The sequence below is a fragment of the Saimiri boliviensis genome, chromosome 2 (genome assembly GCF_048565385.1).
Source record: "Saimiri boliviensis isolate mSaiBol1 chromosome 2, mSaiBol1.pri, whole genome shotgun sequence".
Classification (NCBI taxonomy): Eukaryota; Metazoa; Chordata; class Mammalia; order Primates; family Cebidae; genus Saimiri; species Saimiri boliviensis.
In genome coordinates this window covers 99,525,799-99,542,785 of record NC_133450.1, presented here as the reverse complement: position 1 = coordinate 99,542,785, position 16,987 = coordinate 99,525,799, and the positions used below count along the sequence as shown (strand labels likewise).

The 16,987-nt window shown below is 41.3% G+C and overlaps 1 protein-coding gene across 2 annotated transcripts in view; it reads right to left on the bottom strand.

Moving 5' to 3' along the window:
• Window positions 1–9,292: 9,292 nt before the first annotated feature.
• POLE2 (DNA polymerase epsilon 2, accessory subunit) overlaps window positions 9,293–16,987 on the bottom strand; it is a 41,742-nt gene continuing 34,047 nt past the window's right edge. Inside the window, exons 16-18 of one of the 2 annotated variants that reach the window (XM_074393985.1) lie at window positions 16,476–16,652; window positions 13,826–13,893; window positions 9,293–9,922 (exon numbers count right to left, since the gene is read on the bottom strand). In XM_074393985.1, the coding sequence (XP_074250086.1) occupies window positions 9,904–9,922; window positions 13,826–13,893; window positions 16,476–16,652 (264 nt within the window). In that variant the 3' untranslated portion in view covers window positions 9,293–9,903. The remainder of the gene's footprint in view (window positions 9,923–13,825; window positions 13,894–16,475; window positions 16,653–16,987) is intronic. The other variant, XM_074393984.1, reaches the window with a different exon arrangement.

Sequence of the window (16,987 nt, the reverse complement as noted above, 5' to 3'; positions counted from 1 at the left end):
AGACTTTAGTAAGATCATTCTAGAGAGCAGTTTTGCAATTGTATCAATACCATTTAATTATTTACATATGTATGTATGTATTTTTGAAACAGGTTCTCACTCTTGCCCACGCTGGAGTGCAGCTTCAACCTCCTGGGCTCAAGCAGTCCTCCTGCCTCAGCCTCCCAAGTAACTGGGACTACAGGTATGTGCCACCATGCCTGGCTAATTTTTTTAAGTTTTTGTAGAGATGGGGGTTTTATTATGTTACCTATGCTGGTCTCCAACTGCTGGACTCATGTGATCATCCCGCCTCGGCCTCCCAGAGTGGTGAGATTACAGGATTACAGGCTTGAGCCTCCACACCAGTTCCAAAGCATTTTTTTTTTCCTTGAGGCCGAGTCTCGCTCTATTGCCCAGGCTGGAGTGCAGTGGTGCAATCTCAGCTCACTGCCAACCTCTGCCTCCTGGGTTCAAGCATTTCTCCCTGCCTGATCCTCCCAACTGGCTGGTATTATAGTCACCTGCCACCATGTCCGGCTAATTTTTGTATTTTCAGGAGAGATGGGGTTTCACCACGTTGGCCAGGCTGGTCTACTGCTCCTGACCTCAGGTGATCCGCCCACCTCAGTCTCCCAAAGTTCTATAATTACAGGCAAGAGCCACTGTGCCCGGCCTTGGTTACAACTATTTTCTCATTTGCCATATGCTTTCTCATTTTCTGGTGTTTAAAAATCACCGGGACCGAGGTAGGGGGATCACGAAGTCAAGAGATCAAGACCATCCTGGCTAACACAATACTCTTAGAACATTCTTAAGGTAACATCATTTATGATTCTAAAGAATTGAGAACAATCTACAAATTCAACAATGGAACTGATTGAGCAGGTTTTGGTAGAGGCACACCACAGCATTTTGTGCAACCATTCAAAATGATCTTAGGGAATTATATTCATTTACTGGAATCGTTATTTATTAATCGGTAATTGGTCAATTCAGTGATCATTTTTCTGTTCTCAACAACATTTAACACAGTTGATGTTGGCATTACCTCAGTGACAAGACACTTTCCAGATTTTTTTTTTTTTTTTTTTGAGACGGAGTTTCGCTCTTGTTACCCAGGCTGGAGTGCAAATGGCGTGATCTCGGCTCAATGCAACCTCCGCCTCCTGGGTTCAGGCAATTCTCCTGCCTCAGCCTCCTGAGTAGCTCGGATTACAGGCACGAGCCACCATGCCGAGCTAATTTTTTGTATTTTTAGTAGAGACGGGGTTTCACCATGTTGACCAGGATGGTCTCGATCTCTCAACCTCGTGATCCACCCGCCTCGGCCTCCCAAAGTGCTGGGATTACAGGCTTGAGCCACCGCGCCCGGCCACTTTCCAGATTTCTATATCATCAGTCACTCTCATAGGTTTGCTCTGCAGTTTACTTCTTTTCAGCTTCAACGTGGAAATGCCCCAAAACTGGGACCTAATCTCTTCACATCTATACTCTCTTTCAGAAATATGTTTACAGTCACATTCAGGTTTTAAACTACTATATCTTGGAATGGAGCAGTTCCCACAAAAAATAAAAAACTCCTATATCCAGCTGTACATTTGAGGTGCGCATTTGAATCATTAATGCATAAGCCACTCAAGCTTGAAATGACCAAGATCAGAATTCCTGACTCTTCTTTTCCCAAACCACTGCCTCATCTTACAGTCTCTTGGAAGCATTCAAAGCAGTTGACTGCCCCCTCGAAACACATTTTTCTCATATTTTGCAGAACTCCAAGCTCTCCCATTTTCCTCCTCCTTTATGCTCCTGCCAGTTCTGCAAATGTGGGAGTCACCCAAGGCTTTGTTCATCAGCCCTCTTACCTAATCACATTTCTTCCAAGATGTCTATCCAAGCCCATCATTTTAAATGCCATCTGTGTTCAAATTAGTCCTTTCAACAGATGTTTATTGTGTGTATTGCACTTATATGAGTAATTAACAAGGATGTCAGCAGTTGGCATTTTTCTTTTTTTTTTTTTTTTTTGAGACAGAGTCTTTGTTGCCCAGGCTGGACTGCAGTGGCACGATCTCGACTCACTGCAACCTCCATCTCCTGGGTTCAAGCTTTTCTCCTGCTTCAGCCTCCCGAGTAACTGGGATTATAGGTGCCCACCACCATGCTCAGCTCATTTTTGTATTTTTTAGTAGAGACAGGGTTTCACCATGTTGGTCAGGCTGGTCTCAAACTCCTGACCTCAGGTGATCCACCTACCTCAGCCTCCGCACAGTGCTGGTATTATAGGCATGAGCCACCACTCCTGGCTGGGTTTTTTTTTTTAAAACCATGGTTTATATTGGGTATTTTCTTGTTTTAGGGTATGGCTCTCCCATTTGAAAAGGTAAATAAACATCATGAAATCTAGGACCTTGCCTTTCTGGTTTACCACTGGATACTCTGATGCCTAGAACATTATTGAGCAGGCAGATGAATTAACATAGTAAAGAAAAAAGCAAGTTTAGTATGTATAGTATGATCCCAAAATATTTCTATAGGGAAAAGTTTATGCATAGGGAAAAATCTGGAAGCATATTTACCAAAATATTAACAATATTTCTGATAGTAGAATTGCACATCATTAAAACTTTTTTTTGTGTTTGCTTATATTTTACAATTTTTTTTTTTTTTTTTTTTAAGAGACAGGGTTTCACCATATTGGTCAGGCTGGTCTCCAACTCCAAACCTCAGGTGATCCACCTGCCTCAGCCTCCCAAAGTGCTGGGATTACAGGCGTGAGCTGCTGCGCCCAGCCATATTTTATGATTTTCTATGAACTTGTTTAGTAAAAAGGTTAGAACACCCTACACTTAAGTTTTAAAGCTTTGCATCTAAAATAACTTTGAGACATAAAGATGAGTTCCAGAAGGTTTAAAGCACCTGAGGGATATGTAAACTTGCACTTTTTCTATTATAACCCTGAAGTCAATGAGCATAACCAAGGATTAGTTGTCAACTTATTTTCATTCACCTTTGTAACGCCAAAATTCTGGACGTTTGACCTTAAAAAAGGCATTTCCAACATGAACACACCATACTTCTCAAAAGAAAACAAACTACAACTGGTTGTTTAGAAGTGCTAATGGCCTTTAAAGTTACTGAACCCTCTGAAATTATGTGTAGGGGCAGACTCGTGGGGTTGGGGGACGTGGTTCTCAGTAGAGGCCCATAGGGCCCGTAGCTTTCATTAGATTCTCTGAGGGTTCCTGCCCTCTGTTTTGCCAAATTTCTTACTATGTGATGTTCTCTTTCCCAGAAGAATCTCTATGGGAAAAGACAGTGTGGAGTTGTGGAAGAGCCCACTTGCCCAAAACAAATGTTCTCTTACCTAAAATTCATCCACTGAGGAAACCTATCCTTAAAAAAAATTAATGGGCCAGGTACAGTGGCTCACGCCTGTAATCCCAGCACTTTGGGAGGCCGAGGCGGGTGGATCACCTGAGGTCAGGAGTTTGAGACCAGCCTGGCCAACGTGGTGAAAACCTGTCTCTACTAAAAATATAAAAATCAGCCGGGCATGGCAGCTGGGCACCTGTAATCCCCGCTACTCAGGAGACTGAGGCAGGAGAATTGCTGGAACCCAGGAGGTGGAGGTTGCAGTGAGCCTAGATTGTGCCATTGCACTCCAGCCTGGTCAGCAAGAGCAAAACTCCGTCTTAAAAAAAAAACATGACTTTTGGAGGGAGAAGGTCCTAAGTATTAGATCCATTCTCAGTTATTAACCCCTCTGTGCAAACAGTCTTATCCAATCCTTCCACAAATCCTGCATTTGCTCTCTTTAGATACCATTTGCTCTCTTTATTGGGAAGTGGAGGTCCAGAGATGGCTGAGACCTACTGACTTAAGTGAAACATTGTGATAGTACATGCCGTATCCTAATACGTAACAGCTTCATGAAACAAAACTTAATGCACTGGAATTTTCTGTTCTGCTGAGACTCATTAATATTTCAACTCACTGATCAGTTTGACCTTCAGTTTGAAACACTGCTGTAGATAAATGATCTTATATAGCTCCAGTAGCATGTTCAGTAAGGAAATAGAGGAAGGTAAGACAATACCATGCTGGTGAGGTGCCCCTGGGCTCCAGTGAGATAACCCAACGTCAACTCTGCTGCGACCGTTACCAGCTGTGCAACTTTGGGCACCTTATTTAACCTCCCTATGCCTGTTTTCTTCATGTATAACTAAAGGTAATAGTGAACCTAATGAGGAATAAATTGCACAGTGAATAAATAAGCACTTAGCACAGTGCTTAGCATAGCAAACGTTTAATACATGTTTGGAGCAATGGTCCTGTAAACCTTTCCACAACCCCCCAACCTTTCTTTAATTCAGAAAACCTATCTAAAAATGAAGCCCAAAGCGTAAGCACAAGAAAAACAATAAAAGTGGAGCTTCAGTGGTTGACTAGAGTGGGTAGAGGCCTTGGCTCCAGAGAAAACGCATGTTATGTGCACAGGATCAGAATGAAATACCCCATTTTAATTTCACCTTTCCTGCTCTGAGCTACCCATTACAGGAGGTTATTCACAGATGGTGGTAAATGATTGCGGCTCACCTGATTTTGCTTAATTGGGGTATTTTATGGACCACGAAATTAAATTCCTGTGCCTATAAGGCAGAGAAAACAGTTAATGAGCACAATCCAGTCTGTAAGCATGTCTTCTTGGATTGCAACTTTTTTGGGTTGCAAACTGCAGTTTAAGTTAGTGCTTGCGAAGTCGGGGTATTGCCCCGAAAAATCCAGAGTTCTCTAAAATGGCCCCATAGGCCTGGTTTCCTGCATGGCTACAGCTGGCTAAAAAAATGCTTCATTTGGTCTCTGCAGTCTCTGGCATTTTATGGGTTCCCTACAAAGACCACGTTTGCTTTTCTTGTAGAGAAATCTTACCACTGTCCTTGCGTGTTAACAATCTGGCTCCTGCTCTGAGGTGCATCTTCACTTGATGGGGGTGCCTCATAAACATTGCTGCAGTGAGATCAGCCGCGCTTCAGCTGATTCAACACCCAGGTGAGAACACGCTGTCTCTATTCCTTACCAAAGCGAAGTTCAGACACTCTTTCACACTGGCTCCTCTGCTTTCCCTTCTTACAGACCTTGGCTTTCTTTTCTGTCTCTGGATGATGTTAATCCTCACCTGGTTCTAGTTCCTGACTTAACTTATTCTGATTGCCTGCTTCTGGCGACTTACTTCTCTGAGTTAACTGCCTTGCTCCACTTCACTTCATCTCGTTTAACCCCTGAATGCACCCTATTTTCACTATGTTCTTGAAAAGATCTCAGAATACCTCTGCTTTAATTATAAAAGCAATTATATATCCAGTGAGTGAGAGGACACCGTGATTTCCATTTCCATTTATAAACTGCATCATCACTCATATTTAGCTCTGAGTCTTATAACTGGACCAGCAGCCTTGCTTGTCTATTTTACTTCCACTTTGTAGGCTCAAACTGTTTAAATTTATGCCTTAATTTCATCTGTAAACTTGAATTTTACCAGGTTATTTTTGAAATTAAAACTAAACCTCTTCTAATATTAGGTTCCTTCTAACATTCTCCCAGTTTTCCATCCCCAAACCACATATCAGATCATCATGTCCTCCTTGCTGGTAAATTCACTTATCACTGCATTCATAATTTCCTTGACATATGTCTCCTTCACAGTGTCATTTTTATATTTTTTTATTAGTACCTTTTTTTTTTTTTTTTTTTTTTTTTTGAGACAGAGTGTCGCTCTTGTTACCCAGGCTGGAGTGCAATGGCGCGATCTCGGCTCACCGCAACCTCCGCCTCCGGGGTTCAAGCAATTCTCCTGCCTCAGCCTCCTGAGTAGCTGGGACTACAGGCACGCGCCACCATGCCCAGCTAATTTTTTGTATTTTTAGTAGAGACGGGGTTTCACCATGTTGACCAGGATGGTCTCGATCTCTCGACCTCATGATCCACCCGCCTCGGCCTCCCAAAGTGCTGGGATTACAGGCTTGAGCCACCGCGCCCGGCCCTATTAGTACCTTTTCTCTCAAAAGCTAATTCCCTTTGAAAGCAATGTGTTCCAGTCTAAGCTCTTTGTCTTTTTTTTTTTTTTTTTTTTTTTTTTGGAGACAGAGTGAGACAGTCACCCAGGCCTGGAATACAGTGGCCTGATCTTGGCTTACTGCAACCTCTGCCTCCTGGGCTCAAGCAGTTCTCTAATCTCAGCTTCCCAAGTAGCTGGGACTACAGGCATGCGCCATCACGCCCGGCTAATTATTGTATTTTTAGTAGAGACAGGGTTTCATCATGTTGGCCAGGCTGGTTCCGAACTCTGCCTGCCTTAGCTTCCCAAAGTGTTGTGATTACAGGTGTGAACCACTGAACCCAGCCTATAATTTTTAATTACTTATGTTTGAAACATTCTTTGTACCTCTATCTAACAACTTCCTATCATGCAAATTCATTTCTGGGCTGCTGTTTCATCAATTCCATAAACTACACGTTAAGTAAAGGGGTAATGTTGAGTGATTATGTACAAAATAACATACTGCTATGGTTTGAATGTGTCTCTTAAAAAGCATGTAATCAAAACTTAATCCCCAGTGCAACAACAGTGTTGGGAGGTAGGGCACAAGAAGAGGTGCTTAGTCTGTGAGGATGGCGTGAGGGATTCAGGCCTTTATCCTAGGAGTGGGTTCATTATCTTGGAAGTAGTTTCCTTATAAAAGGATGAGTTTGGTTCACTTTTCTCTCTCTCTCACTCTTTGCCCTTCTGCTATGGAATGTCTAGTAAAAAGGCCCTGGCTAGATGCTGTCCCCTCAAACCTGGACTGACCAACCTCTACAACAATGAGGCAGTAAATTTCTGTTCACTGGATATTACGCAGTCTGTGTGGTGATTCTGTTATAGCATCATAAAATAGACTAAGACACACACTGATTAAAAATAAACATTGTTATCTAAATGTAAAAACAATGGGAACTATGTTTTTAAATGTCCAGTGCCAAAAGATAATCATGTAATGATTATCATTCTGATACCATGAAGCAAAGGTTTTCACTATCATTAGAATGAATTCTGTGACCTGAATGGGAAAAAATTTTTGCAATCTACTCATCTGACAAAGGGCTAATATCCAGAATCTACAAAGAACTACAACAGATTTACAAGAAAAAAACCCATTCAAAAGTGGGCAAAGGATATGAACACTTCAAAAGAAGGCATTTATGAGGCTTATGAACATGAAAAATGCTCATCATCACTGGTCATTAGAGAAATGCAAATCAAAACTACACTGAGATACCATCTCATGCCAGTTAGAATGGTGATCATTAAAAAATCTGAAGACAGCCGGGCAGGGTGGCTCACGCCTGTAATCCCAGCACTTTGGGAGGCCGAGGCGGGTGGATCACAAGGTCAAGAGATCGAGACCATCCTGGTCCACATGGTGAAACCCCATCTCTACTAAAAATACAAAAACTAGCTGGGCATGGTGGCACGTGCCTGTAATCCCAGCTACTCGGGAGGTTGAGGCAGGAGAATTGCTTGAACCCAGGAGGCGGAGGTTGCAGTGAGCCGAGATCGTGCCATTGCACTCCAGTCTGAGTAACGAGCAAAATTCCGTCTAAAAAAAAAAAAAAAAATCTGGAGACAACAGATGCTGCAGAGGATGTGGAGAAATAGGAACACTTTTACACTGTTGGGGCGGGAGTGTAAATTAGTTCAACCATTATGGAAGACAGTGTAGCAATTCGTCAAGGACCTAGAAATTCCTCAAGGACCCAAATGCCCATCGATGACAGACTGGACAAGGAAAATATGATGGCACATACACACCATGGAATACTATGCAGCCATAAAAAACGATGAGTTCATGTCCTTTGTAGGGACATGGATGAATCTGGAAACCATCATTCTCAGCAAACTGACACAAGAACAGAAAATCAAACACCACATGTTCTCACTCATAGGTGTGTGTTGAACAATGAGAACACACAGACACAGAGAGGGGAGCATCAAACACTGGGGTCTGTTGGTGGGAATAGGGGAGGGACAGTGGGCAGCAGGGAGGTTGGGGAGGAATAACATGGGGAGAAATGCCAGATATTGGTGACGGGGGGATGGAGGCAGCAAACCATATTGACATGTATGTACCTGTGCAACAATCCTGCATGTTCTGCACATGTACCCCAGAACCTAACGTGCAATAAAATACATATATATATTTTAAAAAGAATAAATTTTGTGACTTAAAAAGCAATTTGAAAATTGCAGAACATACTATTAGGGCCCTTATGGTGATTAAATAAAAAAAAACCTAAGTTAACCTAAAACAATGATTAAGAAATTTTCATATATTTGTGGTTTTTCTTACAATGAACACAGGGTATGATTAGTATAGAAGTAAACTTTTGATTTTTTTTTTTTTTTGAGATGGAGTTTCGCTCTTAATACCCAGGCTGGAGTGCAGTGGCACGATCTCGGCTCACCGCAACCTCCACCTCCTAGGTTCAGGCAATTCTCCTGCCTCAGCCTCCTGAGTAGCTGGGATTACAGGCACGTGCCACCATGCCCAGCTAATTTTTTGTATTTTTTTAGGAGAGACGGGGTTTCACCGTCTGTAAACGCCCAGCTGTAAACTTTTGATTTTAAGTGCAAATGTACAGAGCATATCTTCGGGCCAGGCACGGTGGCTTACACCTGTAATCCCAGCACTTCAGGAGGCCAAGGCGGGTGGATCACGAAGTCAGGAGTTGGAGACCAGCCAGCCTGGCCAACACGGTAAAACCCTGTCTTTCCTACAAATACAAAAATTAGCTGGGTGTAGTGGCATATGCCTGTAATCTTAGCTACTGGGGAGGCTGAGGCAGGAAAATCACTTGAACCCAGAAGGTGGAAGTTGCATTGAGCCGAGATCTCACAACTGCACTCCAGCTTAGGCAACAGAGCAAGACTCCATCTCAAAAAAAGGAAAAGAGGGCCAGGCACGGTGGCTCAAGCCTGTAATCCCAGCACTTTGGGAGGCCGAGGCAGGTGGATCACGAGGTTGAGAGATCAAGACCATCCTGGTCAACATAGTGAAACCCCATCTCTACTAAAAATACAAAAAATTAGCTGGGCATGGTGGCACGTGCCTGTAATCCCAGCTACTCAGGAGGCTGAGGCAGGAGAATTGCTTGAACTCAGGAGGTGGAGGTTGCGGTGAGCTGAGATTGCACCATTGCACTCCAGTCTGGGTAACAAGAGCGAAACTCCGTCTCAAAAAAAAAAAAAAGAAAAAAGAAAAAAGAGCTTATCTTTACATATATCCACATATTTTTCCTCCTCCTCTTTTTTTTTTTCTGTGCCCACCTGCAACTGCCTTGATTGAGTTAAATTCTTTTTTTTTTTTTTTGATGGAGTCTTACTCTGTCCCCCAGGCTGGAGTGCAATGGCGCAATCTTGGGTTACTGCAATCTCCGGCTCCCAGGTTTAAGTGATTCTCCCTGCCTCTGCTTCCCAAGTAGCTGGGATTACAGGTGCCTGCCATCACACCCAGCTAATTTTTGTATTTTGTTTTTAGTAGAGATGGGGTTTCGCCATGTTGGCCAGGCTGGTCTTGAACTCCTGACCTCAGGTGATCCACCCACCTCAGCCTCCCAAAAGTGCTCAGATTACAGGCATGAGCCACCACACCCAGCCCATATCCACATATTTTTCTTGAGACTATGCAGAAAATATTTTTCCTGGAAAACTTTCTAAAGTATACCATCATATTTGTCACTTAGTATCAAAATTTCACAAAATAAAAATGTAAGCAGAACATCCTAAAGTTTCCCATAATTTTATTGTAATATCAGAATCACAAAAGATACAGAATTAAACAGAAAACTGATGAATTTTCTTTCTTCAGATGGTCTTTAAGAATCTCAGAAGCCTTGAAGTTTGCTGAAAGTACAAAAAAAAAAAAATTGGAAACCTAAGTTGTACACTTACTACTATTTAGTTGTAGTTAATTTTTAAAAATAGATGTAGTTAACTGGTTTTAAAAAATAGGTCAATATATACACAATGTTTCAAATTCAAAAGGAGACTCTATAAAATAAGTCATCTTCATACCTCCTTTTTGCTCCCCAAAAAACAAGTAGACTTTTTTTTTTTTTTTTTTTTTTTTTTTTCCCCGAGACAGAGTTTCACTCTTGTTACCCAGGCTGGAGTGCAATGGCACGATCTCGGCTCAATGCAACCTCCGCCTCCTGGGTTCAGGCAATTCTCCTGCCTCAGCCTCCTGAGTAGCTCGGATTACAGGCACGCACCACCATGCCGAGCTAATTTTTTGTATTTTTAGTAGAGACGGGGTTTCACTCTGTTGACCAGGATGGTCCCGATCTCTCGACCTCGTGATCCACCTGCTTCGGCCTCCCAAAGTGCTGGGATTACAGGCTTGAGCCACTGTGCCCAGCTTTTTTTTTTTTTTTTTTTTTTTTGAGATAGAATCTTACTCTGTCACTCAGGCTGGAGTACAATGGCACAGTCTCGGCTCACTGCAACCTCTGCCTCCTGGATTCAGGCAATTCTCCTGCCTCAGCCTCATAAATAGCTGGGATTATAGGCACCTACCTCCATGCCCAGCTGACTTTTGTATTTTTAGGAGAGATGAGGTTTCCCCATGTTGGAGAGGCTGGTCTGGAACTCCTGACCTCAGGTAATCCACCTGCCTCAGCCTCCCAAAAAGTGCTAGGATTACAGGCATGAGCCACCACACTGGCCGACAATTTCTGTCCTTATAAAGGTAGTCTAATTAAATAAAAGATAGTCTAATCATATATAAGCACATGTATATGTGGACTTAAACTTTAAAAACACATACAGAAGTGATAGGATATTATGCATACTTTTTATACCTTTTTTCCATTAGTAGTAAATACATTTATCCATATTTAATTCTTTAAGGCTTTGAAATTTAAGTAAATCAGAAAGTTCTGAATAAGTACAAACATTTTGATATATAAATTTTTTTTAATTTCTTGATATGAAAACTGCAATAAAAAGGCTGGGCACAGTGGCTCACATCTGTAATCCCAGCATTTTGGGAGGCTAAGGCCAGTGAATCACCTGAGGTCAGGAGTTCGAGACCAGCCTGGCCAACATGATAAAACCCTGACTCTACTAAAAATACAAAAATTAGCCAGGTGTGGTGGAGTGTGCCTGTGATCACAGCTACTTGGGATGCTGAGGCAGGAGAATCGCTTGAACCCGGGAGATGGAGGCTGTAATGAGCCAAGATTGTGGCACTGCACTCCAGCCTGGGCAAAAGAGCAAGACTGTGTCTCAAAAAAAGAAACAAAAAACTGTAGTCAAAAGCCAGTTGTGCCTACTTCTACATGATGTACCGACATGTATGCATAAGCTTAAGTATACCTGTAGGATAAATTCATAAAATGGAATTGCTGGTGTAGGCATTAATAAATCTTGTCAAATTGCCCTCCATAAAGGTTTTTGCCATTTTTCATTGTGACCAACTACATGTGAGAATGTGTATTTCCTTCACTACATCACTAATCATTGTGTTTTTAAATAAAACTATTTAAAGTCATGTTAAAATAGGATTAATTTCATCTACTTTGACTACATTTCTGTGATTAATTCCATAATATAATTTCACAAATCTTCTAACAGAAGGCTTCTTAGGACAAACTAAGTGGCAAGAACACCAGATTATTTCAACTTATCTTGAAACTTTTGTTTTCCCAAAGCATAAACATCAATTTGTTTGATCTAGCATTGAAAAGATTCCCCAGTTATCAATATAAAATCATAGTTTGGAAATTATGTCAATGCTTTCAGCATCTGAGACCACAGCAGATAAAGGAACCAACTATTTCAGTTTGACAGGGAGCATTAACTACAAGCACCATGAGACGGGGTCTTGCTGTCACCCAGGCTAGAGTGCAATGTGGACCAGTCACAGCTTACTGCAACCTTGGACTCTGAAGTTCAAGCAATCTTCCCACCTCAGTCTCCCCAATAACTGTGACTACAGGCGTGGGCCACCATGCCCAGCTAAGTTTTTGTATTTTTTTGTAGAGAGAGGGCCTTGCCATGTAGGCCAAGGCTGGTCTTAAACTCCTGACTTAAGCCATCTGCCCACCTTAGCCTCCCAAAGTGCTGGATTACAGGTGTGAGCCACCGCGAATGGCTGCAGACTATTTTATGTCTGCAAGTTTTATGCCAATCTTATTTTGGTAAACGTCATTCTAACAGTGGATAAGACATATGCTCCAGGCCGACAACTCTCAGAGTTGACTTAATCTTGGAGTCAAAATCAAGTGCCCTCAGGATATCGAGCATAGACGAAAAGTGTGGCTGGAGAAGAGCGTGTGTCCCTTACCTAAAGGCATTCCAAATCAGTTTCTTTATAATTTAGTCTGGGTTAGGTAAAATCAAACACACATTATGAAGTTTTAGCTTTCATAAAACTAGGGGCTAGAATATCTATGACCTTTATGAGAGTATCTGCCTATATTCCAAGAACTAAGCTGTGCGTGGAATACAGCAAGAATCAACTGTATGTAAAATAAGCAAATCCAAGAATAAAATTTAGAATATAGCACAGAATAAATGGACTTAAATCTTCCATGAGTATTGAGCAGCAAGAATATATGCATAAAAATTTTCTGAAAGAAATATATCTAAGAAACTTAATCATGGTTTCAGGATTTAGGAAGCAGAAGTATTTTTCCTTTTTTTTTTGAGATGGAGTCTTGCTGGCACCTGGGCTGGAATGCAGTGACCTGATCTCGGCTCACTGCAACCTCTACCTCCCGGGTTCAAGCGATTCTCCTGCCTCAGTCTCCCAAGTAGCTGGGACTACAGGCACCTGTCACCATGCCTAGCTAATTTTTTGTATTTTTAGTAGAGATGGGTTTTACTGTGTTGGCCAGGCTGGTCTCGAACTCCTGACCTCAGGTGATCTGCCTGCCTTGGCCTCCCAAAGTGCTAGGATTATAGGAGTGAGCCACCACGCCCAGCCTCCTTTTCAATTTTATATTTTTAAGTATTGTTTTGAAATTTTTATTTTTATTTAAATAAATACGTTTATTACCAAAAAGAAAAAGACAGTTGGGCTGTGTGTTCAAGATTATATTGTCTGATGAGAACCTCAAAGTTACTTGATTTGGTCACTTGTTCTTAACCAGAAGTAGGAGCTTTTTCAAAATATAGTTATCTGAGAAATTACATGTTAGGATGCCTGAATTCAAGGGAAATAATATTTGAAATGCCTGTTCTTTACAACTAGAAAATCATTTGCTGAGTCTGGTGTAAAATCCTGAAACTTAACATTTTTAACAGGGACCCTAGAGGATTCTGATTTGGGGGTCTATGTAGATCACCCTGTGAAAACCACTACCCACCAGGTGATGACTTTCTTTTTTCCCACGACCTCTCTGTAACTCCAACCCTATACCATCACCAGACTCACATACAGCTCCCTCACTGTCAATTTAAGGGAAATTACCTAAGAAGCAACCATATGGAGGGCAGGGCTGATCTCTCAGAAGAATGAGACCATCATCAGGAGTCAGCCTGTGAGAGAACTGGCCCACCTCCACAGCTGGCCTGAGATTTCCCCCAGAAAACAGTTCTTGATCTATTTCAACACAAATGTATCATCATGTATGCACAATTCTATGTCACACAGCATAACCACATTAAGCTCAGCCAAGAACATTTCTTATGGGCCACTGTAGACATTTTCAAAAACCTCAACACACTGATAGAACATTCCCATTTTCAGTAATTTAACACCTAGAGAAAGATCTTTCTTGCTATGTCTGTGCACACACTTACCTGTCTTCTATGGTCTTGTTGGAAGGATAAAAAACTTTGAATGAAAATCCACTTCTTGGAAAAGAGCCCTTTGGGGGAGAAAAATGCCTGTAAGTGAATGCTTGAACTTTTTTTAAAAAATAATTTTTTAAACACTATATATATATATATATATATATATATATAGAGAGAGAGAGAGAGAGAGAGAGAGAGAGAGAGAGAGAGAGACAGACAGAGACAGGGTCTCAGTCTCATTGCCCAGGCTGGAGTGCAGTGGGGCAATCTCATTGCAACCTCCATTTCCTGAATTCAAGTGATCTTCCCACCTCAACTTCCCAAATAGCTGGGACCATAGGCACGGGCCACCATACCCAGCTAATTTTTGCATTTTTTGTGAAGACGGAGTTTCACTGTGTTGCCCAGGCTGGTACTGAACTCCAGGGCACAGGTGATCCGCCCACCTTGGCGTCTCAGACTGCTGGGATTACAGGCATGAGCCACGGTGCCCAGCCGAATACTCATGTTTTATAAAATAATCACTGTTTTTAAAATTAAACTCCTTGGTCATGACTTAAAATGACAAGATGTGACTATAAAGTAACAAAACAGATTTTTACATGATCTTTGTACAGAGCTGTTACTATAAAATATCCCCACTTGAAGCAAGAAGGTTTTGAGTTGGCTCGACAGTCTTATGCTAACAGATGAGGTTGGAAATGCTTAGGAGGAGTTCTACTTTTAGTATAAGAAATAAACAGACTGTGTAATGCTATATGCATGTGAGATAATCAGCAAGTTCAAGAAGTCTTTCCTGTCCCTCCCTCCAATGCAAATCTGGGTTTGATTCCCTTCCTATGTGCCTATAAAGCGACTGAGCAATAATCACACATACAATTGTTTGTCTGTTATGAAATTCTCAAGTTGCTGAGCAACTGTCTTTTCAGTCTTTGTGCCCCCAAGCGCCGAAGCAAATGCCTAACCTATAGCAGGCATTCGTTAATATAAATAAGTATCAAGAAAGGATGAGGTAATGTCAAAAGCTAGTTTTGAGCTTGCCCAAAAGGTATAAATAAGGTAAAAAGGACATAATGATGGTGTAGGAGGTGGCGGTTTACTCACAGGAATGAAAAGGTAAAAAATTCAGAAATAAGGTGTATTCAAATAGAGCGTTAACTATGAGAATGCCCAAAGTTAGGCCAGGCGCAGTGGCTCACATCTGCAATCTCAGCACTGGCAGGCTGAGGCGGGTGGATCACAAGGTCGGAAGTTCGAGATCAGCCTGGCCGATATGGTGACACCCCGTCTCTACTAAAAATACAAAAATTAGCTGGGTGTGGTGGCACACACCTGTAGTCCCAGCTACTCAGGAGGCTGAGGCAGAAGAATCGCTTGAACCCAGGAGGTGGAGGTTGCAGTGAGCCGAGTTCACACCACTGCACTCCAGCCTGGGCAACAGAGCAAGACTCCATCTCAAAAAAAAAAAAAAAAAAGGAAAAAAAAGAAAAAAAAAACCAGTAGAGAATGCCCCAAGTTTAAGGAAATATCATCACCATGAAAGACTATTTCCATGTGAATAGAAATCAGGTCATAAATTTCTAAGCAATAAAACCAAATCAGTTAACTGTGCTCATCCTTAAAGCAGAGGTTCTTAACCAGGGCTACTTTGTCCCTCAGGGGACATTTGGCCAATGTCCGGAGACACTTCTGATTGCTACATCTGGGGGATACTACTGGCATTTAGTGGGTAGAGGAGAGGGATACTGCTAAAATAGCTTACAATACGCAAGACCCCACAACCAAAAATTACTTGGTCTAAAATGTCGAAAGTGCCAAGGTTGATAAGCCCTGTAGTAGAGGAAGCTGGACAAACTGTATTTGAGGAAAGCAAAATAAGTAGAGACAGGGCCTTCTCATGTTGACCAGGCTGGTCTTGAACTCCTGGACTCAAGCCATCTGCCTGCCTTAGCCTCCCAAAGTGCTGGGATTACAGGCCCAGCAACATTCCAAAAGTAAGGCATGATGTTTCTAGAAATGACTCAGATGAAAACAAAATATTAAGTCTAAAATTCACGAGAATCAAGGAAGCATGCATATTAGAAATCGCTAGTGGAGATAATATTTTGTTTGACATAACGGTGTTTATATCCTTTTTTGTGCAGTATTCTCCAAGTTCAAAAAATCAATCATATTTCTGTAGAAATTCTGAAGCAACCTCAAGATTCTGAAGCAATTTCAAGGTTCTACATAAAAATTAAGTAATAAAATGTGTACCAATGAGGTTTCTTCATTAATCAGGCTGAGATTTTTGGAACCTGTACAGTTTCCCAAAATCAAAATCATTCTCCAAGGACAAGTACCAAAAATATGCAGGCTCTGAAGCAGTTCCAAGAAAGGAGCCCCAAGATGAGTTAGTTTGAAGAGGAGAAAATACTCTTTTGGATTTATGTTTTGGTATGCTTGTTGATAAGCTTTTTTTTTCTTTTTTAAGTCACAGTACTTTATAGTCACATACTATACTGAAAGTTTAAAAACTTTCTGTGTGTACCAAATTAATTCAGTGTGTTTCATTAATAGTATATTTTTACTTCAACAATTTTATTAAATATATATTTTAAATTAAAAATGCACTTTAATCTTGACAATGAGTATATAAGATTAACTACATTCTTACAGGGTTTATGCAGAGGCATTCAGTATTGGTCATAGTGAAAGGATCGTATTTGTCTGCAATGACAAGTAGATCAGGCAGAGGATACACTCTCAAAGCATAGTCATATGCCCAATACACTGGGCAGACATAAAGAGGTAGGGGAGTCAGGTGTCCTTGGGATAAGATAGTCTTTACAAACTACAAAAGAACACAAAACAAAGCAAACTTCAGTTCATTTGCAAAAGTGAAAATAGCTAAACAAATAATTTCAAATCAAATATTAATTACCAAAAAGAACCAGAAAATTTGAGAAACAAGAAAACTTTGTCCCACAGAGCTTTGGGAAACACTACTTTAAAAAATGAAATGAACTGTTCTGTATTTTAGGAAAAAAAAATTACGAGTTTTCATTTAATAGCATATATATCATTATGCTGCCCAGGCTGGTCTTGAACTCCTCGCCACAGGCAAGCCTCCTCAAGTTCTGGGATTACAGGCATAAGCCACTGCTCCTGGTCCAAAAACTTTAAATA